Here is a 24,674-nt window from a genome sequence, read left to right on the forward strand (position 1 = left end):
TGAGGTAGTACAGGCGGACACAGACCCAGTCACAGCGGTGTCTACCTGAAGTAGTACAGGCGGACACAGACCCCATCACAGCGGTGTCTACCTGAGGTAGTACAGGCGGACACAGACCCCGTCACAGCGGTGTCTACCTGAGGTAGTACAGGCGGTCACAGACCCCGTCACAACGGTGTCTACCTGAAGTAGTACAGGCGGACACAGACCCCGTCACAGCGGTGTCTACCTGAGGTAGTACAGGCGGACAGAGACCCCGTCACAGCGGTGTCTACCTGAGGTACTACAGGCGGACACAGACCCCGTCACAGCGGTGTCTACCTGAAGTAATACAGGCGGACACAGACCCCATCACAGCGGTGTCTACCTGAGGTAGTACAGGCGGACACAGACCCCGTCACAGCGGTGTCTACCTGAAGTAGTACAGGCGGACACAGACCCCATCACAGCGGTGTCTACCTGAGGTAGTACAGGCGGACACAGACCCCGTCACAGCGGTGTCTACCTGAGATAGTACAGGCGGACACAGACCCCATCACAGCGGTGTCTACCTGAGGTAGTACAGGCGGACACAGACCCCGTCACAGCGGTGTCTACCTGAGGTAGTACAGGCGGACACAGACCCCGTCACAGCGGTGTCTACCTGAAGTAGTACAGGCGGACACAGACCCCGTCACAGCGGTGTCTACCTGAGGGAGGAACTCGGGCAAAGTTTATAAAGCAACGTTCTTAAAAGGTGACTTGAAATTTGGACAATACTGAATTGCAGGTACTCTTTTCTACGTAATTTAGACTGTATTGTATCAACAAAAATAAAGAGTGATATGAAAATAACTTAGCTGATGAAATAGCTTACTGAATTGGAATGCTTAAAAATAAACGAAGCTGCCATGGTTGTCTTGTTTGCTTTAAAAAAAATGAATTCGGAACTTTTATGTATAAAGTCGTATCGGAAAGACAATAATAGCAGACACAGAAGCAGACGAGGCAGATAAAAGGGGAAGGATAAAACCAGAGACCAACGTAAAATAAGAAAAAAAATACAGGAGGGATGAAAACAAAAACATCACAGGTGGCAAGAGAATCACAAACCAAAAAAAACGTGGTGAGAAATTTAATGAGCGAGATGGAGAGTGGTGGCTGTGTGCTTCAGGGGACCGCTGCCCCTTCGGAGCACGGAGCCATCGCCACAGAGATGGGGGGGGAGCCGAGTACGGGGAGCCACCTCCGATTAACCCTCTCCCGTTCCGATGACGTACGTGCACGTGCGTACGTGTACGTAATCTGTTTTTTTCTTCCGATTCCGTTACGATGACGTACGTCTACGCCGTCAGAACGGAATCGATTCCAAAAGGAATCGCAAGCAAAAACCCACTTGGGAGGGGCGTGCGGCACAGTTTTGGCGCTGGCTATTGTAGAGTGTGGCGGTCGTGTCGCTATGGTTCTCCGCGATGAGTAACAACGTCTTTATAAACAGCGGCGCTACTACGCAGCTCTAAATAAAATTAACACCGAGCCGCTTTCGCGTTCCGAGGTCCAGCGGCGAACTGGACACCACCACACCCTGCGACTTGCAGATGTCTCAGATCGGGAAAAGGGTTCAACTGGATAATCCAACATAGTAACATAGTGAGTTCATGGTCTCAGCCCAGTCACCAATGGGTGCACTGAAATCCATCGGATTTGTTTTTTGCACTTAACGTAGGTAATATAGTAGTAGGTTTTTACCCTTTTAAACTGGTACAAAACTGACACCTTTATTCAAGGCATCATGTTTGCAATAACCACAACACAAGTAGTCAAAAAAGCAAACAAAAAGAAGCAACTCTGATAATGATAATAATATGCACTGTCCTTGAAGTTGATTGGTCCACACCCGAGACGGCTTTCTTTAGAGCCTAGTCCCCATTGGTGTTGGACCAGATGACACCAGAAGGCGTACAACTCAAACACAGTGCAATATCAGAGTATTGAGAGCTCGGGGTAAGCATTTACACTATGAGATCTCTTTTACCAGTGGCAAAATATAGTAGTAGGTTTTTACCCTTTTAAACTGGTACAAAACTGACACCTTTATTCAAGGCATCATGTTTGCAATAACCACCACACAAGTTGTGTTGTGTTTGCAATAACCAACACACAAGTTGTGTTGTGTTGTGGTTATTGCAAACATGATGCCTTGAATAAAGGTGTCAGTTTTGTACCAGTTTAAAAGGGTAAAAAACTACTACTATATTTTGCCACTGGTAAAAGAGATCTCATAGTGTCGCTAATATAATTAGCATTTTCGATTAGCACGGTTGGCCACGTACTGTGCGAAAGGAGTTCAACAAACATGATTTGGGTTTTACTAACGTGTCAATGGACACACCTTGCGTGGCATAGCAAGGTTTGCTCCCAGTGCATTTGAGACAAAATGATCGCTCTGCCCGTTTAGTAACGTAATCTTTTGGGGTCACCCTTTGACCCAGAGCGGTGGACAAACAATGAAAGTTCCAAATGGAAAAAGGTATTTTGATCTCGCCACGTGACAAAGATATAGAATCAGATATTTATTTTTAGAGGAGGAATACAATGAGCTTTGAAGCTCTTTTTTCACAGATGTCCAGTCGAGGCACGGAGTAAAAACGTTACAACAACAAACAGTAAAATTGCACCTTAAAATTGAACTATAATACATGGGTAAAGATCAAAGTTACAAATCACATTGGCAATTCAGAATCTGAATGTATACAATATTAGTATATTTATAACATAATTAGAATAAGGCTGGGAGGCAAATAGAAATAACATTCAGAAAAATAACATGGATACGGAGAAACCCAAATATTTAAAAGAGAGACTGATATAATAATAATACACTAAACTCTTAAGGCGCATTTCATTCTTAGATCCCAATATAGCCCATGTATGGAAAGCAGAAACTAAACGGAACCTGTAGGGTGCACGGTCAGAACTGAGGGGGTAAAACGCCAATTCAAAGAGGTGAGTTTTTCAAGACGGACTTTAAACATAGCTAACGAGTCCAACAGTCTTGTTAGATAATGATGCGATGGCGAAGCGTAAGTTGAAGAAGAGACGGAATAAAGAGGACATGGCTTGAGCGGTGGAAATAGCTGCTTTAAAGCCGCGTGCCGTGAACCCGGTGACAACGATCAAAGCACAAAATTGTCTCTCGTTGCGTGGCTGATAAGAGGCGAGGCGCTCTCGATCCGACCATCTCGTTTGGACCCCCAGTCAAAAGGTTCTCTCCAGGTTACACCATCAAACTGAAGAAATATGAAATGATACCAGGCACGCATACAAATGCGTGGGGAATCGGCAACACCTGAGTCTTATATTGCCCTGTCTCTCTAAAATGCATTGCCCCAGAGTGCGTATACAGGGTGCTTCAAAAAAAATGTTAACACTTCTGAGAATTTTCAACAATATCACAAGGAATGTGCCTCCAGGCTCTGCAGAGCACCTGGAGAAGATTCCAGGCATGTGTTGACAATTATGGTGAACAAGTGGAGACATTTGTTATCATGTTAGTGTACTATCCATTATAGCCACAACAGCAAATCGTTTTTCTCACCTGAAGACGGACGCTTGTGTTGCGACCGAAACGTCGTGTTTTCTTTCATTTGATATTTTTTTCTATCTACGTGACTTTACCGAAAGAACCAGAGGGTATGGCTTCCTGCAGTCACGAAAGCTTCAAATCCAATAAAAGTGTTTAAAAAAAATGTTAAGCACCCTTTATACAGAGTCCTGATGTATATTACTTTTTTTCATTAAGTGCATCATTCGTCTTAACAGTACTTGATAAAGCACTGATATTTTATTTATCACGGGTTCATGAATAACTAGAAAGTGGTTATGTTAAATGAGCCCACCCAAAAAAGTGCAAACGATTTGGTTTAAATTTCATTAGTGTCTATTCATGCCAAAGCAGCATAAGGAGGCAATTCAAGAAAAGATGACAGCCTGGCTACAGGCTTGAAAGCAGACAATATTCTTTCACAGCCCTTTCATATCCCACTCGGCGATCCCAGAACTGATTGAACACTGCAAAGTCGGCAAGGTTCAAGGGCTCCGACTCTCCGCTTGAAGATGAACGGACACCTACCGCTTTTAAATGTGTAGTGACATACGATGTCACTACTGTGTCAGGACTGTACGAGCGTAGGGACATATGACGTCACGACTGTGTTGGCTCGGTATGGGTGCTGTAGGCGGGTGTTACGGAGGTCATATCAGGCCGTGACACTCTGCGTGAACCCAACAGGACACGTGACAGGACAAAGGGGGGCTCGGGGCCCCAGGGGGGAGCTTGGGGGTCACGTGGTTGGGAGCCGTACCTTCCCGAAGGATCGAGTAGGGGGGCGTGGCCTGGGGCGGAGCTGGCCACGCCACGGCAGTTATAAGTGGGGTGTGAACAGAGAGCTGGGATGAAGTCGCCACCAACGCTCCTCCAGGCTCCGACCTTCATCCGTGACCAGGCAGCCCGCTAACCTGCCCTGGTCACGTTATGTAGTATGCCCTCCCCGAGTGTTAGTGAGATCAGGAACGGTAGTCACCACCCTGTGTATAACATTCACGTTGGTTGTTATGCGTTAATAAAGTGTTGCCTTCAAGTTGAGCGTGCGCCTCAATTGAACCCACTACAAATGTAATGTTTACGGATAGATAGATATAAAGCCAATATGCCCATATAAATGTTGCCAATATGGGCATGCAAATGCTGCCCTCTGGACATCAGCTGTTTGGGAGATCAAGAAACTCCACGTAGATTGCCTTTAAAAGAACATATATTTTCCATCTCCTACTCATCGTCATTGGTGTAATTATTCAGCAGATTTTTTTTTGGTAGAATTAATTATAAAACATGTACTTCATCTATGGGAATTACTCCAAATAACTTCCCCTTTGCACCAGTGCATTTAACATCACCGTTTCACTTACCCTGAATCGCATCACGCCACGCGACACAGTATTTAGTTATGTCTGCGTCATACTAAAACATCCTTTTTTTATTATTTCATCCATATTTAGTGTAACGCTACTGGGCAGCATTAAAAAAGGTACTTATGAACATAGGAAACTTGTCTACAGTGATAGCCCGATTGGTGTCTCCCCCATTGACGTCGTTTCGCAAATCCGTCGTCGCTTGATTATGAACACCGCGACCCGAATAGTGTCACCTCAACCCCCACACGCTCACGTCGCTGACAGCGTCGTCGTCCATCCTGTCTCGTTATCCGTCGCCTCTCAGCCTTCACCTCCACCCACTGCTACACTGGACACGGAACCGCTTTGTGTGTCGCGCATAAATGAATGTAACCGTACTGTAGAGGACAGTATATTATTTACGTACGGAATTTTGGTGTTTTATCGTGTACTGTATATTATTGTACCCCGTGTCATTTGTGTTTAATTTAACACGTAGGCTTTCGCGACCAATGTTATTCATAATCAACGTTTTTGGGTTTAGATCGCGTTATTTATAAATGTGTCGTAACCCTCCACCACCCGACACGGCCAATCAGTAAAAATGTGTCACGTTGACAAAAGACAAATAGTTCACTGCTTTAGCCCACCGGTGTGTTGAAGCCACAACATTTACAATTTGAGTACGACGTTTCGCTGGTAATTGCATCCAGCATCATAAGTCTACTGCTGTACACTCGTGTTGAGTGCAGTATTTTTAGGAGTGTAAAGTAACGTTGTGTGTACATCTAGGATGAAGACGTGAGCGTTAACACAGCGCGTCACCGTAAAGCCTCCGTTGTCTTTGTTTGACTCTCCTGGACAAAAATAGCTTCGGTTGACGTCGAATCAATATTCGCCGTCTGTGTTTACTAATCTGTATCCACAGGTAGTGGTGGAAAGGCTCAGTAACTGCCTCAGTCTAGACAGTGTGCGCTCAGGTTTGGCTCAAAACTGAGCTGAAGTCACCAAAGCCGTCGACGCCACCGCACTCACCAGCTTCCTCCACCCTCCACCAGATCCCCACAGCCGCTGCCTTCCCGAAATTGCCCAACGGCCCTCCTTCAAAGCGGCCTCCATCCCTTCGGTTCTCAGTAAGGGGATATCGCACCCCAACCACTGCTTCAAAGTAAGAAGTGCTCCCTCGCTGAAACTTTAGCCCATTTTGTATTTTCCTCCTGAAAAGGTGGCGTTAATCACCCCCTCGTGTAACACCGCCAACGCAGTCCCTTAAACTTTTAATTATTTCATAAATTTCATTTTAAGATGAGTTGTTCAGCCAACATGACCATAGTTACTGAAAGAGATTTTAATAAGCAAGAATGTAAATTTTAAGATGGATCGCCAGGCGAGAGGTTTACGAACGCAATTACCGTATTTAAATTATCGAGCGTATAAAAATGGAGATGTGTTTTCTGGGGGGCCACATGAGGCGCCACGGGGGGTCCTGGATTGCCTGTGTGTCCCGTGGTTGTCGGCAGAAAAGACCGCACACGGCCAATACCCGCCATTCGCCACTCAGCAGCGGTGACATCGCCACGGCACCTGTGCCAGGCCAGGTGCACTTTGAGGCCACGTGAAGTGTCGAAGGCTCGCTGCCGGCAAGAAGTCACGGGACAGACCCAGGTGCCATGGGTTGACTGACTGAGATGACTGGCAGATGCACCAGCTATGCTCCCCACTGTGCCAACTTGATGCGTTTTAACCATGAAACACTACGCGCTGTCTGCTTCACAGTGGGCGTCAAAGATTCCCCAATGTCATTTGAAATGAGTAGGGGCAGCATCTACATCAGCTGTCGTACGGAAGAAAAAAGAAGAAAAAAAGAGAATAAGGAGAAGAAGACCAAATAAAATGGTTTAACATCAGCAACAAATCATCTTCGTTCTCGAGAATGTCGCAAGAGAGGACGACGGAGGCTGTGTGCTCCCCTCACCGGTCTCCATGCTCCGGATGTGCCTGGCCCTGTCGCTTGCCATCTTCTTGCGGTAGTCACCGAACACGGCCTGCATGACCTGCCGCTTCTTCACCGTCGGTGCCTTCGAGCTGCTCAGCACGCGCAGCGCTCGCGCCGCCTCCTCCGCTATGCAAACAAAGAGGGGGGAGGGGGTGGAAGTGAAATGAAAACGGTGCAACTTCCCGGCCGTGATTTCCCCCAAATGATCGGCAGCGCCGTCATGGACGCATCCTCAGCCAGCAACGCGGTTAGATAAGCAGCGGATAATACCGCCTCCTTCACGTGCGTGTGTCCGTCCCTGTGGGGAGCGGTAGCGTAGCGGTTAGCGCCCAGCACTATGAAGCCGGGGACCCGAGTTCGCTTCCCGCTCGTGGCCCACACCGGTGACGATTATCTGAACCGGTCCTGGACCTCCCCCTAGGTCGACTCAGCCTCAAATGAGTACCTGGTGCGGTGCGTAAACATCGCCACTGGGGAGACAAAGGTGGTCGGGCGTGGCGCTGGCCACCCACCCCCTCGTGTACCGTGCCGGCCTTCATCGGTGCTCACTAACAGCACTTGCCCAACAGTCTGTTAAGGCTACACGGGGGATCTTTGTCTTTCGTCTCTCCGGTAATGACAGAGGGAACAGACAGATACTGATGATAATTTATTTTTGCGTTATGTACAGGCGGCTCAACCCCTGCTTTTACAGCGTAACAAAGCATTCCTGTAAATTATCCGAGCATGTTTGTTCACATGTTCACCACAAGTACGTGTGGTTAATGCGAACTTGATGCGAACTTGATTCCTTGCTAAATGTTTATATTTGGTGTTTGAACACCTTAACACCTGTTTTATTGCCAGAAAGGTTAAAACCTATTCTTATTTTTTCATACATTCCTGTAAAGCCCGTGGTGGCAAATCGGATCGTCATGAATCGGAACCCCGATATGCCGATAAACAGTCGAAACAGTAGAAACGGCACTTGCCAATGTGTTTCTTTTCCTTGTATCGGCCGTGTTTAATAACGGGGTTCATGCCATCGGTAAACATCCAAGTGGCGTTGGAAAAACTGGACCGACGGTTCTGTTCGAACGCTTTCGGAGCCGTGTCGGAACGACGCGTCGTAAATAGAGTCCCCCTCATAGTAAATCTTATCCAAGTTCCTAAATCGAGTCCCCCACGTCGTAAATCGAGTTCCACGCATCGTACATCAATCCATGGTGGCATTATACAAACGCCGTGAATGTGGTTCGCCCGTAAATAGGACCGTCGTAAACCGAAGACCGCCTGTATCACATTAGTCTAGACCGAACTAGGACCCTTACCTAACTGTTTATAGCCCCTTACCTCTCAACATCGGACAGTTCAACGACATTGGTTGGTTGCAGCAAGATGCGACTCTGCCGATGAGACCGGAGCGTTGAAAAACTAAACTGAAACTATTTTTAGCTTTAGTTTAGTTGAAACCGATCCAATCCGGCTGAAATTATGAACTCGCAGAAGGTCGTGCGACTGATGAAACGTGTAAAAATACCTTTAGTTTCACGTGGGCAGCCAGATTTGGGAAGAGGGAAAATTGTCCGCTGATCTATTTTGTTACAACTGAAAGTTTTACTCCCGAGTCACTATCCCACCTACCGAGCGGCACCGATGTTGCCACTGATGAACGGACATCGGATTTAAGTTTATTCGTTTTTGTAATTTTATTAAAGACGCACCACCAACAGTTCTTGCTGTTTGTGAACAAATGTGGAAAATAAATCTATCATGAGAAACAAATAATAACACGACTTTAAGGAGCGCCTGTGTACAACCGCTGTGCATGCATTCGTCATCACCATCACCAGCCATTTTTTATCCACTGCTGGATAGAGGTTTCCCCCATGCCATCACTAACTCTTCACAGTTCTGCACTGCCCCAAATGCCCTTACACTCCTGCACTTGAAAGCATCGCGGTGTGCGGTCACCCTCTCAATCACGCCGTCTCTGCTGTGCCCACGTCCCTTCTGCTCAATGCATCCTGCTCAATGTGACCTTCTCAATGTGTCCTGCCTGGTGTGTCCTTCCTGATGTGTCTTGCTCGATGTGTCATGCTCAATGTGTCATGCTCAATGTACCCTGCTCAATGTGTCCTGCCCGATGTGTCCTGCCCGATGTGTCCTGCTCAATATATCCTGCTCATTGTGACCATGTTATCTGTTGCCCGCCCCCCTCCCAGCTACGAGCAGGCCAACCACAACCCCCTCCTTACCACTCGCTAGCACCTTTTCTGCTGTCACTTAAGCTACACCACCACTTTTTAATAACCCCATTCTTCATCTCAAATCCACTGTCGTCTTATGTCGTCTTATGTACAATTTTATAATCACTGCGAGTGGCGCTATGGAAAAAAGGCGCTATGTAAATTTCGATAAGATGAAGGTAATTAATTTCGTTCCTCGCCCTGTCCTCTCTCAGCGCAATTACGACCGTGCACAATCCCCCATGATTTTTCAGCTTTGCTTCCATTTCCCTTTGCCAGTCTCCATGCTTCGCCGATCCATAAACCGTAGCAGGTAATTAGTGGTACCCAAAAACGTTTCTGCACGTCAATATGGCGCATTTCATCATCAAGTCCCGTGTTTGCATTCTATTTTACTTCAAATTAATCCTGAACCGCCTTCAATAACCGCCTGAGCGCTGCGCATATTCTCCCGCGACTTTCCCGGTTGTTGTTCCTCTAACAATAAGTGTTTTATTAGTTTTATTCCAGCCACCGCCATAATTATGACTGCAACTTGCAGAAACGTTTCACGGCGATATCGCGGTCTCCCGAACCCCGCGGATGCGCCTATGGCACCGCACACACACATACGCACGCTACCTGCGCGGCGAGGTTTTACACTAACCCAGCGGGGCTCGCCGCGACTCCAATTGCCCTCAATGACAAAGGGAGAGAAGGCCGGCTATCGCATAACGCCACTCGGTGCGCGGGGGTAGTTTTGCTCCCCCCGCGTTAAGCCTAAGGAACAGAGCGCACACGGGCGAAACCCATAATGATGTGCCTTGGAGCTGGAGTCAGGGAAGGCTGTGTGTTGATAATGAATGGGAGGTGGCTTCATCGTTTGATATGGGGAAAATGTCGTTTGGCAAGGAGCGTCCAGATGGTGTCACGCGATGGATACACGGCAAACTCGTAACGACGAGTGTACGTGTACACGTAAATGTCACATATAACATAATAAACATCACACCCAGCCACACGCACGTAAATAAATACACGAGTAATTAGATGGTGCACACCTAGCAGAGGATAATTAAATCGTACATATTGTCATGTGCTTTCCAATTGTGCATCCTCCTACAGTTATCTTAAAATAATTTTGCAAACCTGTTATTAGATTACTTTTGTTCCGCTCATGTTAAACTTGATAGCCCCGTAGTTGATTTGCATCGAGCACCTTTGTTGATTGTCATCGACAAATCGGAGACGGTTGATATTTCTTTTCCCGTTTGTATCCGTGCCTTTGCTGCTCCGATCCAATTTTCAGATAAAATCCCACAAATTAGAATTGGGAGTCAGGCAAAGGAGACAACGCTCTCACCAGAGTCGTTGTTAGAAGGCGGCTCAGTGCTCGGGGGCGAGCAGCTCCCAAACAGAACTCTCGAGAGTTAAATTCCTGGTTGGTGGTTAACTCGGCCTCATCATTCCTCCAGGGGGCGATAAAATAGCTACCGCTTAAAACGATTAAACAATAAAAAATATACTTTTTTTTTATTTTACCAATGAAGGCCCACTGAGCTATATAGCTCTTTTTCAGAAGCGACCTGGCCACAAATTATATCTCAACAAAAATGGCTTATCACGTGGAAATCTATAGCAGCCAAACACTCTAAACGCGTGATGTGGATTCTAAATGTGGAGGGAAAAACCAGAGGACCCGGAGAAAAATCCACACGAAAGACATGCAAACTCCAAATATAAAGCAGGTGTCAGGGTCAGGATCTAACCCACAACCTTCTGTATTCCAGGCGAGGTAGTTAACATCTCGCCACCGTGGCGCCCCATGGTACTATAAATAACTTGGTGGGGGAAGTCAACAGTGGTTGTCCTACAGATACTCACCCCTGCCACAGTAATGTGTAATTTCCATTCGTGGCTCATGGCTGTAAACGGGAGACGGTCACTGCTTCCATGCTCAAAAAATCACCGACTTTGGTTTTTTACACTCATAGACTAACGTGAATTGCTTTTATCGTCTTCTGATTATTCTCAAATGTTTGTACATTTAAAGCCTTAAATTCAATTAAAGTGGCTCAAATACAAAACAAAAAAGGGGGGCGAGGGGCGAGCTCTTTAAACTCCGGACTAATGAGCTACAGTTCAGACCGAATATCGTCAGCTTTAGAAAAAATATTCCCTGCGTAAGTGCGCCATCTGGTGGCGTTCAGGGATTATGCCCGACTACGACTCCAATTGCCCCCAAAGGTCCGAACTGTAATCACCCCAACGTCTTTGTGCGCAGCTGAATGCGGATTTCATGCTAAGCACGACCGGAGGCCGAGTAAAGTAAAAAAAAAATCACACAGAGTACGTGTGGCAGGGAGCTCGTGACCTTGAGTCGATTACGTTTCATTGAACACCGGCGGTTCAGAAATAGCAAGGCCCAACGGCAAAACCCGGCGGGCGTGGAGCCAGACCCGGCGAGTGAATCGAGGGCCTCGGCTCGGCAAGCAACGATTCGACCTGACACGCAGACTTGTCACGACCCTGCATTGTAAATGAAATCGATAATTAGCTTGTTTCTGACTTGTTTCTACCGGATAATTTTCTTTTACAGTTTCCAAAAGGTATCCCATAGATATAACTGCTCAACGTGAGCTATCAGTGTTCTCATATTTGCATTGTCTTTGTGCTGTTTGCCTTTTGGCATTCTCTGGTCTGACACTGGTGAGACTAGGCCATAAAGAAGGCTGCCACTGATGTAGGTCAATCAGTTTCAAAGACAATGCATATATTATCAGAGCATGTTCGTTTGCATGTTCACCACAAGCACCATGTGTGGTTAATGCAGACTTGATTCCTTGCAAAGGGTTTCTATTTGGTGTTTGAGCATCTTAACACCTCCTGTTTGATTGCCAGAAAGGGGAAAACCTATTCTTATTTTTCATCGTTGAGAGTTTCATTCACCCAATTAGCCTAAACTTAACATTGGCAGAGTATTTACATACAATTTGCATAAACTATAATTGATCAACTGCCACACACAATTTGATACAAGTACCACGAGAAGAATAATAATGTAGTTTCATTCATGAATCACTGCGTTGTTAAGCACCTAATATTTACACAATTAACAATTTATGAATTGCTGAATTGGTATGCGCCCACGATTTACACAACTGACAAATGATTTCGTACAATGCTGTCGCTGCTGCGTTGGCAGTGGCGAAACGGGGGGGGGGGGCAGGGGGGGGCAAAATTAATGAAGAAAAAAAACCTCAACGCATTCGTCAATAGCAAGGTGGGTATTGTGGAAAATAAGTATACAATAGGGTGACGTTTCGGGTATCGACCCTTGTGAACTAAGATGGGCCGTTGACGAATGTGCTGATATCTTTCGTAGGTACACACGCAATGAGTCTTGTCTTGGGCCAACCGACAAAGATTCCTCCAATCTATGGTGAACAATAGCATGGAGGGCAGAAGTGCTGAGCCTAACATCAGCCTAATGGAAAACCGAGTTAACTTGTGGTACGCGATATCAAAAAACTATTTGCGCTGCACAAGTGAATTCCCATGCCACAACAAAAGTAATTACCAAGGGAAATGCTGTCGAGATAAAAAAAAATACATTCTCGGTGAGTGTATCGGTAAAAAGAACATCGTAAAGTTTGTATCCCTGGCGTGAGTAGTAATGAGATGTGATACTGTGTGACTCGTCAGGCTCAGCCGCAGGCAATAAATGACAAGTGGTTGTTTTACAATCACCGGCAGACATTTACGATGATGCATGCTTAAAGTAACACTGCATTAGAATGGATGCTTATATGATATGCCTATTGTGGGCTAGGATCATTTTCTATTCAATAATCAGCCAACTTTCGCTCGCATGGCTTATTAATGAACTGTCTAATGAGACTATGTCTAAATCAGCACGTCTAATACGTAACTCATATCTTTGTAATAAAAAAAATATTCGAAGCAGAGTATCTGAAACTCAATACTACAAGGTTTCAATACAAATCCGCTTCTTTCATGTGCACAATACGAGCAAGGCAGGATGTGAGAATAATTTAAAATGTCCGTGATGTTGCGAGCTCCGGTTAAATTACATTTCCCACGATACGGTGCCAAAAAATAAAAACACACAGGCGAGGTATGATGCATATAGGTACTGACAGGGGCAAGGATACAACACATGCGGAGAAACGGGTGTTTGTGAAAGCAAATTATTCTCCCACATCGTGAAGGCCCCTAGAGAGCTCGCTCGTATATTAACGTGTTACAGCCAATTATCGATTATGACACCGCACGATTTATCTGGCTGCTGTTTCCAAACTTATCCGGCGATCCCCGGGCCGATCCGGCGAAACTGGCAAAAAGCGCTCCAAAGGCTGTAAACCAGTCCGGCGATTGGCACTGTGTGTGACAAAAACAGTAGACATGCTTGATTTCAGTGTCAAATTCTACATGGCCTTATTATAACCCCATGCAGTCTTCGAAATTGGAGTGGTAAGTACAGTACAGTGAATAGAGTAACTTTTAGCAGTAGGATATTTATTTCTGTCTACTTGTATGTTAATTTATTCAAATTTCACATAGCAAACAAATGTAAAACACGACCAAAAACGTATGCACAACACCTAAAAACATAATTCTATCCAAGAAAGTGCAAAAAATAAGTTACTTTAAATAACGATGATTCGTGATTATCCGGCGTTTTTGAAAATCCAGTGTCCCCCCCCCCCGCTGAATGGCATGCCTCTACTCCTCTTCTTTTCCACACAATGGCATGACTCTACTCTATGGTTTTTTCGGTAAAGTCACGTAGGTAAAAAATAATAAAAATGAAAACAACTAAATTAAATCACAAATTAAATAAATTAAATAAAAATATATATTAAAAGTTAGAACTAAATTAAATCACAACGTTTCGTAAGCAACACAAGCCTCCGTCTTCAAGTGGAACCGCCACAGCAAAATTACTGTAGTGACTAAAAAGAGCTGTTTAGAGAACCGTGATTATATAGGGTAAGAGGGGGGGGGGAGGAGCCAAGGAGTTGGGGGGGGGGGCGGGGGATTAGCGGATTAATAGTTATGATAAGGGTAAGTGTAAGAGAAGTGAGGTAGCCAGGGCATAATGCTATGGGGGGAGGGGGGGGTATTGGGGCACTAGTGAAACACTGTACGTAAAATTTCTAAGTGAAGGTAGTGTATAAAGCTGGGAGTAAAATACTGTAAATATGGATAATACGTGTAAACTATAAAGCAGCTAAAGTTTAAATTGGTTAATGACATCCTTCCAATGATTGCTCAATTTGAAACCATCCTCTCGGTTGATGTTATGTCTATGTTTGTATATCTGGATGACTTCATGGACAAATCTTGTGTAGTATCCAGAAGGCTTGCAGAGTACTTGGGTATCGGAGAAGACAATATCATGAGAACCCGCTATATTTTAACAATGATCAGCTACGGCAGAAGAATTGGTCCTACCGTGTTTCAATTCTGACTTGTGTGCGCGAATGCGGTCAGATATATGTCGTTTCTTTTTTCCGATATAACAGTCACCACAAATGCAACTCAGTTTGTAGACACCATGGGTACTCTTAAGTCAGGAATGACATCCTTTACGGATGGGATTAGATCACGGATTTTGTGTACTATAGTGAATTGGACCTGGATCTTGTGTTTGTTTAGAATTTTGGAAATATTTTTGGTAACGCCTGCTATGTATGGCAATGTGATGGTTTTGATCGGAGTCTCAGGAGGTTGTTTCTCCACGGTAGGAGAAACAGCTTTGCGGATAGTGTGGTCCGAATATCCATTCATCTTAAGGGCCAGGTGTACATGTTCCAATTCACTGGCCAGATAGTGTTTGTCAGAGATGCAGTGGGCCCTATGGTGCAGTGTTTTGATGAGGGAATTATTTTGTGCCGGATGGTGGTGGGAATCAGACTTCAGATAGGAATCTGTGTGAGTGGTCTTCCTGTAGACAGAATGTTCCAAAGAACCATTGGGCCTTTTCTCAAACAGAACATCCAAGAATGGTAGCTTGCCATCCTTCTCCACTTCCATGGTGAATTTGATGGATGGGTGTATGGAGTTAATGTGGTCTAGAAATCGGTTCATGCTGGTAGGCTATGTGGCCAAATGACGAAAGTATCATCCACATATCTCTTCCACATGGAAGGACGCAGGGCGGAAGTCTGGATGGCATCTGTTTCAAATTTCTCCATGGAAACATTGGCTATCACTGGTGACACGGGGGAACCCATAGGGGTACCCTAATTTTGTTTGTAGAAGGTACCATTCCAGGTGAAGTACGTGTTGGTGAGGCAGTGCCTAACCAACGCAGGGACATCAGAGTTCAGTCCATGTTGGACTAAGTCTTCAATTATTGTCATGGTGTCAGGCACTGGAACCTTGGTGAATAAAGAGACCACATCAAACTGACGAGGACATCATCAGAGGACAGTGAAATGTCCTTGACTAGAGAGACCAAGTGAGTTGAATTAAGTACTGCTGAGGTGGTCTTGCCAGTAAAGGGAAGCAGGGTATCCGATAGGAAACGGGCTAGTTTGTAGGTAGGTGAGTTGATCGTCGACACGATGGGCTGTAGTGGGGTACCTTCTTTATGGATCTTGGGAAGACCATAGAGTCTGGGCGGTCTAGCAGCCGAGGATTTTAGGGAGAGCCGTTTGACTTGTTCGATTAGGGAAGTCGAACTGGTAATGATCTTGTTGGTTTTAGTAGTTAGGCTGTTAGTCGGATCTCTATTGATTTTGGAGTAGCTGCCATCATTGAGTAGGTCCTGGATTTTGTTGTTGTATGTGGTTTTATCCATGATGACAGTGGCATTGCCCTTGTTGGCCGAGAGGATGACTATGTCATCCCTCTTTTTAAAATTTGTGAGTTCAGAGCGCTCGTTTTTGCTGATGTTGCTCATGGGTTTCTTAGCATTTTTGAGGATAGTGGCGATTTCAGCTCTAGCAACGTCTGTTTTAATGTGTCCTAAGCCTTTGAGGGCTACATCGACATGGGAGATTATATCCTCCACTGCGATATGTTTAGGGGTAACTGCGAAATTCAGCCCTTTAGCTAGTACAAATTTTAGATTGTCAGAAATTGGGATGTTACTCTGATTAATAACAATCTTGTTGAGATCTAACTTTGTAATGTGTGGTTCTGGCTTCTTATTTGAAAGGAGGTTGAATTTAGCGATCAAGTTAGCTTTACATTTGGTTGACAATGAATTAGCAGAGGAGGCTGTCATGTTGTCAACACGGTCCCAATCGGAAGGGGACATTTTTTGTGTTAACATTAAATGTGATTGTAAGAGAATATTGTCTAGATTGTCGAGTTCAAATCGGAGCAATCTTATTCTCTCTGAGATTAGTGATAGGCTAGCTTTAAACAAAATCCGTTTAGCGTTCGGTGAAGACACAGCAGCAGATGTGAATGTGAAAGCGATGGGTATTACCTTATTGTCGCGGCATCTCTTGAGGAAGGTTAGCGTCTCGATAGGCTGTGACTTTTTGTCACGTTGTCTGTTAAAAGCTTTAACAAATAAGTGGAATTCCTCCCCGTAGAGGTTATTAATTCGAGATTTGAAGTTTTTGTGACTGCAAGGATCCATACTCTTTGTTTTTTTCTCTGACCAACACCACCTGGCCAGTGAATTGGAACATGTACACCTGGCCCTGAAGATGAATGGATATTCTGCCGCACTATCCGCAAAGCTGTTTCTCCTACCGTGGAGAAACAACCTTCTGAGACTCCGATCAAAACCATCACGTTGCCATACATAGCAGGCGTTACCAAAAAGATTTCCAAAATTCTAAACAAACACAAGATCCAGGTCCGATTGACTACAGTACACAAAATCCGTGATCTGATCCCATCCGTAAAGGATGTCATTCCTGACTTAGAGTACCCCTGGTGTCTACAAACATTTGTGGTGACTGTTATATCGGAGAAACGAAACGACATATATCTGACCGCATTCGCGAACACAAGTCAGATTTGGAACACGGTAGGACCAATTCTTCTGCCGTAGCTGATCATTGTTACAATACGGCGGGTTCTCATGATATTGTCTTCTCCGATACCCAAGTACTCTGCAAGCCTTCTGGATACTACAAAAGATTTTTCCATGAAGTAATCCAGATATACAAACATAGACATAACTTCAACCGAGAGGATGGTTTCAAATTGAGCAATCATTGGAAGGATGTCATTAACCAAGTTAAACTTTAGCTGCTTTATAGTTTACATGTATTATCCATATTTACAGTCTTTTACTCCCAGCTTTATACACTACCATCACTTAGAAATTTGACGTACAGTGTTTCAAAAGTGCCCCAATACTCCCCCCCTCCCCCCATAGCATTATGGCCTGGCTACTTCACTTCTCTTATACTTACCCTCATCTGAACTATTAATCAGCTAATCCTCCGCCCCCGACTCCATGGCTCCTCCCCCCTCTTATCCTATATAATCACGGTTCTCTAAACAGCTCTCTTTATTTTATGAGACCTCCTTTGCCAGTAGCAAGATGCAATATATGGCACCAAAACTGACACCTTTATACAAGGGATCATGTTTGCAATAACCACAACACAAGCAGTCAAAATGCAAACAAAAAGAGACAACTCTGATAATGATATGCACTGTACTTGAAATTGATTGGTCCACACCCGAGACGGTGTTTCTTAGAGCAAAGTCTCCACTGGTGTTGGACCAGATGACGCCAAAAGGCGTACAACTCAAAAACAGCGCACTATCAGAGTATTGAGAGCTCGGGGTAAGCATTTACATGATCTCATAATTATCTCATAATGTAAATGCTATGAAGAGTTGCCTATGTGTTAAACAGATGAATGTCATATTTTTGGTTATTTCGGTAAAGTCACGTAGAAGGGAAACAATAAAATAATAACAATATAAAACAATAATTTTATTGTATTATATTTTATAAAACAATAATTTTATTGTTTTATATTTTTATTATTTTATTGTTTCCCTTCTACGTGACTTTACCGAAAGAACCAAGAATATGAATCCCTGCAGTCACGAAAGCTTTAAATCAAAAGATGAATGTCAGTTTTATGAGGACCGGTGTGTTATGCTGCACCAGTGTACCACCAATATGTCCAGGTGTCTCCTTTTTCCAAGATGCCCATGTTCCACTGTTTAATACAGCATCTTAAATGTGGCTGCATTTCTAAGATTATTATAAACTACAAATTGTATTATCCGTAATAGAGGTTTTTGGGTTAGATCGCGTAAATATGTGTCGTTTAACCCGCCACCACAGCCAATTAGTAAGGGGTTTGTCACATAAACGAAACATGCCAAAATATTGGTCGTGAAAGCCGACGTGTTAAATCTACAAACTGCACTGTGACAGGAAGCGTCCGCGACCTGTCCGCTACCGGTCTGGGTTTCACTTGCGTGGCATTATTTTACGTCGCATCATTTCCGTTCTGGGCACATGGGAGACAGGGCGAGAGAGACCCCATCCTCGTTACATTGTTGTGGGTTGTGGCGTGTCCATAACAAAAACTCGGCGCTAAAAGCAAGTACACTCTGGGGACTGCGACGGGTTTCTCCAGTCCAGGATGTTGTGAAGCAGACATTTCACTCCTCAATCTTTTCAGTTTCTCTCCAGGGAAACTTACGGTCTGAGCCGCTTAAGCTGCTGTGACAAAATATAGATGTGAAGTCACATGATGATTTTTTTTTAAACGCAGACCACCGCGCTGTATTTATAGCGTGCAGACCTAAAGAACAACACGTCGTACAGTATGCAAGCCAGAGCGCAGCATGTCATCCGCATTTGCGACAGGCACATCATCATTGCTCACCAAGAAAATGTCATCAAGGCTTGCCACTCAACAATCCCGATGCCAAACTCGTAGTTTCAATAAAATGCAATCTGGCTTGCCACTCAACGATCCCTATGTCAAACTCATAGTTTCAATAAAATGCGGTGAAAGAAAAGCTAGGGATTTTTTTCCTGACACTGTAAATAAGTGAAAAAAACTTGTATTTTATCACTGAGCCATATAGCCCCTTCGTAGAAACGACCTGGCTATCACAAATGATAGCCCAACGAAGTGGCTTATCAAGTGAACATTTATAGTGGCCACATACTATAAGCGCGTGATGTTGATTCTAAATGCGGAGGGAAAAACCTGATGACCCAGAGAAAAATCCACGCGACCACGGAGAGAACACGTAAACGCCAAATATACAGGCGTCAGGGTCGGGATCGAACCCACGACCTCCTGTATACCAGGCGAGGTAGTTAACATCTCACCAATAGCACGTGTAATACAGTCCTGTTGTGGAAGCTCTGGGCAGTGGGCATAGTAGGCGTGCACAAATAATGAAACTCATTTGGCAAAGTCACGGAGGACCGTGAGTAACAAAGGCAAAAGTCCATCTCTCAAAAAGTGCATCAACCTATGGGCCTTCCTTCCAAACCAATGTTTAACAGCAGGCAAAAACTATTAAAGGATTTTTACTTTTTGGCTACGCTGGGTGGTGGAGGGTGTTATGATAAAAAAAATTATAGCCAGTTGATTACAACTTCGTTCCATGCACGCAACACGACCCGGCATGGGGAATGCCATGGACAGCCAAAGCCAGATCACATGCCATACTCGAGCTGGCTCGTTTATCGCTTATGCCCTTTCCATCCATATCCATCAATTAATTTTTGCTAAAGTGTTGTGGAATATTTGCTTATCCGTTGTAACAAACGTACCTCGCAGCTCCGATTATCACGGTTGGCTATGTATTGTGCAAAGGAAGTTCAACATATACATACGCGAACGATTGCCTGGCAGTGGTACGTCGGTGCAGGGTTTTGGCGGTGCTCGTATTGGCCGACCGAGGTGCGTGCGAGTAAACCTTGTTTGGGCGAGGCCTTGCGCGTGTGCAGGCCCAGCTGCAGCTGCTCTCGGCACCAATCGAGCTCCAACTCAAACTGCTCGGCCAGAGACCAGAAAAGAAAAAAAACCCACACAGCCACCAGGCTTAGCAGCAAGCCATACACTAGTCACTGTCCACAGTGACTTTGACCAGGCTTAACAGCTACCCACCAGCCACACTGGCTGTCCACAGTGACTTGGACCAGGCCTAACAGCTACCCGCCAGTCACACTGGCTGTCCACAGTGACTTGGACCAGGCCTAACAGACTGCTGTGTGGCTATGGGAGTTTTGACATGATAGCTGTGACACATAAATATCATTCTCAAAGACTCTGAAAAAAAATACACAATAGTTTCTGACGGGTCTGTGTGGATTTTTGGAGTGTCATCCCTGCAATTGCATGTATTTCCTCCAGGTACTCCAGCATACTCTCATATTTAACGCTCTCATTAAAAATAAATTTTCTGAACAACTTAATGCAGAGGACGCTCCTGAAAAAGTTTTGCAACTCGGCAAGAATTCCCTGGATATAAAAGGGCGTTTGGTATGATTTCATAAGTTGTTTGCTTTGACGTATATCTTCTACCCAAATAAGCTATTTTACATATTTTTACACCCTGGTGTCACCAAAATCCTTACTGGAAGCAGAACCAGAATACTCTGTACACCGTGTACAGCTTACCTGTTCTAAATGTATACTGAAACAGAAAAAATAACCATAGGCCATTGTGTCGGCGTTATGGTCCAAATTTTCCAAGTTCTAAAAATGACCCACAAATTACTGAACTGGGCTAACACATTGCCAATCGTTGCCCCCCCTACTGGCAGACGAATGCCCACTTGCATATTTGGGTGCTGAGTCACCTTTTGTGGCACAGAGACAGCTGCCACGGGGTGGGGGGAGGTTACGCTTCAAATGTTTGAGATGAGATGTGATGCAGGCGATTTCAGTTGCCCGAGGCATTAAAGTGCCATATACATTCAAAAGATTACGACTAAATCTCAAGTGTAAACACGAGGTACGCATTCATGTTAAGAGATGCCAGGAATCGTAGACAGGTTGAGAAGTCTCCTGCCTGGGATGACGGAGGTTGCTGCACTGGCACACGTTCCATCTTGGCGATGGGAAGGGCAGGCGAGCTGCCACTGTGGCCGCCCGCATCCTTCCCGTCCGCGTTCTCAGCGGCCGCTGGAGCGCTTCCCTTGGTAGCCTGTTTCTGCTTCTTCCGCTGCCTCTTCAGCTGCGACTTGGTGAGCCCACTTGCGCCGTCAACATCGCTCGGTCTCACATCCTCCTCCGGCCCCACTGCCGGAGCCTCCCTTCCTTCTTTTCCTCCTCCTCCGATTACCACGGTTGACTATGTATGGTGCGAAAGAAGTTCAACACACATACAGTAGAAAGACTCGCATACAGACCGATAGACTCACCGGTGCAAAAGAAGTTCAACATTCATACATAGACTCGTATAGAGACCCATAGACTACTCATGCTGAGCCCTATAGTTTGTTGTCCTTCCCCTGCACCTCCGATTAGCACGATTGGCTACGTACAAATAGTGCACATACAGAGCACCCGACGCCTGTACACCAGCTGAGTTCATCGCTCAATATCCTCAGTGGAGATCCTCTCCTAGGTCAAGTACCAGCTGCTGCTGTGTGGGTAGAGAGTCCCGGGTTCCTCAGGACCCCCCCCAGACATACAAACAAATAGGCGCTCAGATACCGTTCAACTTACTTTTGCATCAGCAATCACGCCAAATTGTAAATCAAGCATACACCAACACATTCTGCTTGCTAGGCAATTTAATATTTTAACAGCTGGCCGCGGTGTCCATTCCCAGACCAGTAAGTGTAGTAATTAATTAATTAATGGCCTTAAATAATTAATGCCAAGGCGACACTGTGGTGAGCGTGCTCGACTCACAAGGTCACTGATTAACGTCCTAGTCGCTGGTCCACTCGGCATACCATCCCCGTGGAGTCGACAAAATGTCATTCGCATCGGTGGCCTCGGGGTCGCCCCCGACAGATAAAGCCCCGTCCCAATGTTAATTTGGACAAAATACGTTTAAATTACCACGCGTCGCCTAACGTTCATTCTCTATGGCAGCAGCACGGAGTTCTTCCGTGACACAGACGTAGATCCGTGGTGGAGAGAGGGGGGCGGAGGGTACTTGCCGAGTGAGAGCAAAGTACACGGAGTCCACGCTTGCTGAATGAAAGCGGTGAGCGGCAAATGATACCAATGCTCCGGTTGGCGACAGCGTTCAACTCGCAGTGTTTAAGAGTCACGTGAAAATTTGTTGCACCATTATTGTTTCCATCGTACCAGTACGCCTTAACTTTGTGTTTATTACCAAAAGAGCAAACCATCAGTCAATTCTTTAATCCAAGTCAAAATACCAATCCATTATTAATTACAATCCCAAGGACCCGCAGGTGACACGTGCCAAAGAGCCTGCACCCTTTCCAGATGGAAATGCGCACCGCTCGGAACAACTCTCATTGGGTGCGCACAAAATATAATGCACCGGCGTTTTATGTGTCCAGACTTTGGGCCCACAGTCACGATCCACGTGGGGGTGCGTGTGGGTGAGGAGCCGTCGTGGCGATACCTCCGCCGCCCGCCCTGGCACCAAGGGCTCCGCCGCGGTGGCTTTGCTGGAAGTTGCTGGCTGTGTGGGGTCAGTCTGGGCTGACATGCTTCTCTCTCTCTCCAGCCACACAGATGCTCTCTCCTACCTGGTGAAGACAAAACATTATCGTCGCGGTGAGTTCTGAAGACATTTTCACATCCGACACACACAACTCAATAAAACTCAACGGCCACTTGGCGAGAGGCAAATGTTCTAAGGATGAAACACAATTGTTAAAAAGTTCACTTTGACCATGATATAACTTGGGCTATAGCAAATGTCTCTAAATCATGACAGTTTAAATTAAGACAATGGCAGAAAGCCCCGCATATTTCTGAGTTTAATAAATCAAGTGGAACCTTGCAAGCAGCAGTACTTGGTATAAAGTCAACGATAGTAGAGGTGGCCATGTGACTCAGAGGTCAACACGTGCAAAATTATAGTCAGGTCCTGCAATTTCCACATCAGGGCTCTACGACCAATTCGACCACGATTAAGTTGTGACATAAGTCAGCACGGTGGCATGTAGCATCGTATCAACAAGGCTCGATTATTGCAACTCACTACTCGACGGGACGTCTGGATAAAATCATGACCAAGCTGCAGCGTTTACAAAACTGTTTGGCACGTGTCGTGACGGGTACTGCAAAATCTGACCATGTCCGTCCAGTGCTCGCTGAGCTGCAATGGCTTCCGGTTGCTGAACGAATACATTCTAAGGTCGCACTCATTACACGCAAAATGCTTTCCACAAATCAACCACAACACCTTGCTGATCTCGTCAAGGAGCATAAACCATCATGGGAACTCCGGTCATCCTCGCAGCGGCTTTTGGCTTAGCCATCAAACAAAGAGGGTGGTCACCGCATCACACCCTTTCAGATGCGCTTCTGCAGCCGTCTGGAACGCTCTGTCTTCCGATATTAGGAAGCCACTGGAGCTATGCACTTTTACAGCGACATTGAATACTATTTTTTTTATAACTGCTGTTTGTGTTTAGTTTGTTGTCCTTCCCCCACACCTCCAATTATAGCACGGTTGACTACGTACGGTGCGAAATAACTTCAATAGACATACTTTATATATCGATTTAAAGCTTTCGTGACTGCAGGGATTCATCTTCTTGGTTCTTTCGGTAAAGTCACGTAGAAGGGAAGTAATAAAATAATAAAAATAAAACATAATAAAATAAAATAATATAATATAATTATTTTATTTTATTATGTTTTATTTTTATTATTTTATTACTTCCCTTCTACGTGACTTTAAAATAATAAAAATAAAACATAATAAAATAAAATAATATAATATAATTATTTTATTTTATTATGTTTTATTTTTATTATTTTATTACTTCCCTTCTACGTGACTTTACCGAAAGAATAAAAATAAAACATAATAAAATAAAATAATATAAAATAATATAATTATTTTATTTTATTATGTTTTATTTTTATTATTTTATTACTTCCCTTCTACGTGACTTTACCGAAAGAACCAAGAAGATACTTTATATACAAAGGGCTGATCTGGTACAGCTGAGGTCTTGGTTCTAAATCCAGCCAGCGGCCTGTAAATAAACCACATTTATTAAAAAATGATTGCAAAAACAAGAGTCCCAATAAATTTGATTGGCTGCTTCCTTAATTCCTGCTTTGAAGGATGGATTAAAATGCATTCGTTTGACTTTTGGAAAGTAGCCGTTAACTTTTAGGAGGCCGGGGGTACCTCTGTGCCAGTCAGTTAATTGCTTGGAGGGTTTTTTGTTCGCCAAGAGCCAAAAAAACATGAATTGATTAAAACTGATAAAGACGGTTGCAGCTCATGTGGGTATTATTCACAGTCTAGATACACAGTATTACAGTCAATCATCTATTATGCAGATAATCACATCATTATTTAAAGTATCTTGTTTTTGCACATTCTTGTATGACATCATGTTTTTAGGTGTTGTATACATGTTTTTTTAAGTGTTTTAA

General features: G+C 44.7%; 1 protein-coding gene across 4 annotated transcripts in view; it reads right to left on the minus strand.

The window, feature by feature from the left end:
* The window catches only part of C1H8orf33 (chromosome 1 C8orf33 homolog), a 35,987-nt gene that overhangs the window by 7,133 nt on the left and 4,180 nt on the right, over positions 1–24,674 (minus strand). For 2 of the 4 annotated variants that reach the window (XM_078598165.1, XM_078598175.1), the window contains exons 2-5: positions 22,591–22,801; positions 21,136–21,417; positions 20,038–20,113; positions 6,908–7,054 (exon numbers count right to left, since the gene is read on the minus strand). In XM_078598165.1, coding sequence (XP_078454291.1) covers positions 6,908–7,054; positions 20,038–20,113; positions 21,136–21,417; positions 22,591–22,761 — 676 coding nt within the window. In that variant the 5' untranslated portion in view covers positions 22,762–22,801. The remainder of the gene's footprint in view (positions 1–6,907; positions 7,055–20,037; positions 20,114–21,135; positions 21,418–22,590; positions 22,802–24,674) is intronic. The other 2 variants (XM_078598185.1, XM_078598192.1) reach the window with 1 other exon arrangement.

This window comes from Lampetra planeri, chromosome 1 (genome assembly GCF_965212315.1).
Source record: "Lampetra planeri chromosome 1, kcLamPlan1.2.h2, whole genome shotgun sequence".
NCBI classification, from domain to species: domain Eukaryota; kingdom Metazoa; phylum Chordata; class Hyperoartia; order Petromyzontiformes; family Petromyzontidae; genus Lampetra; species Lampetra planeri.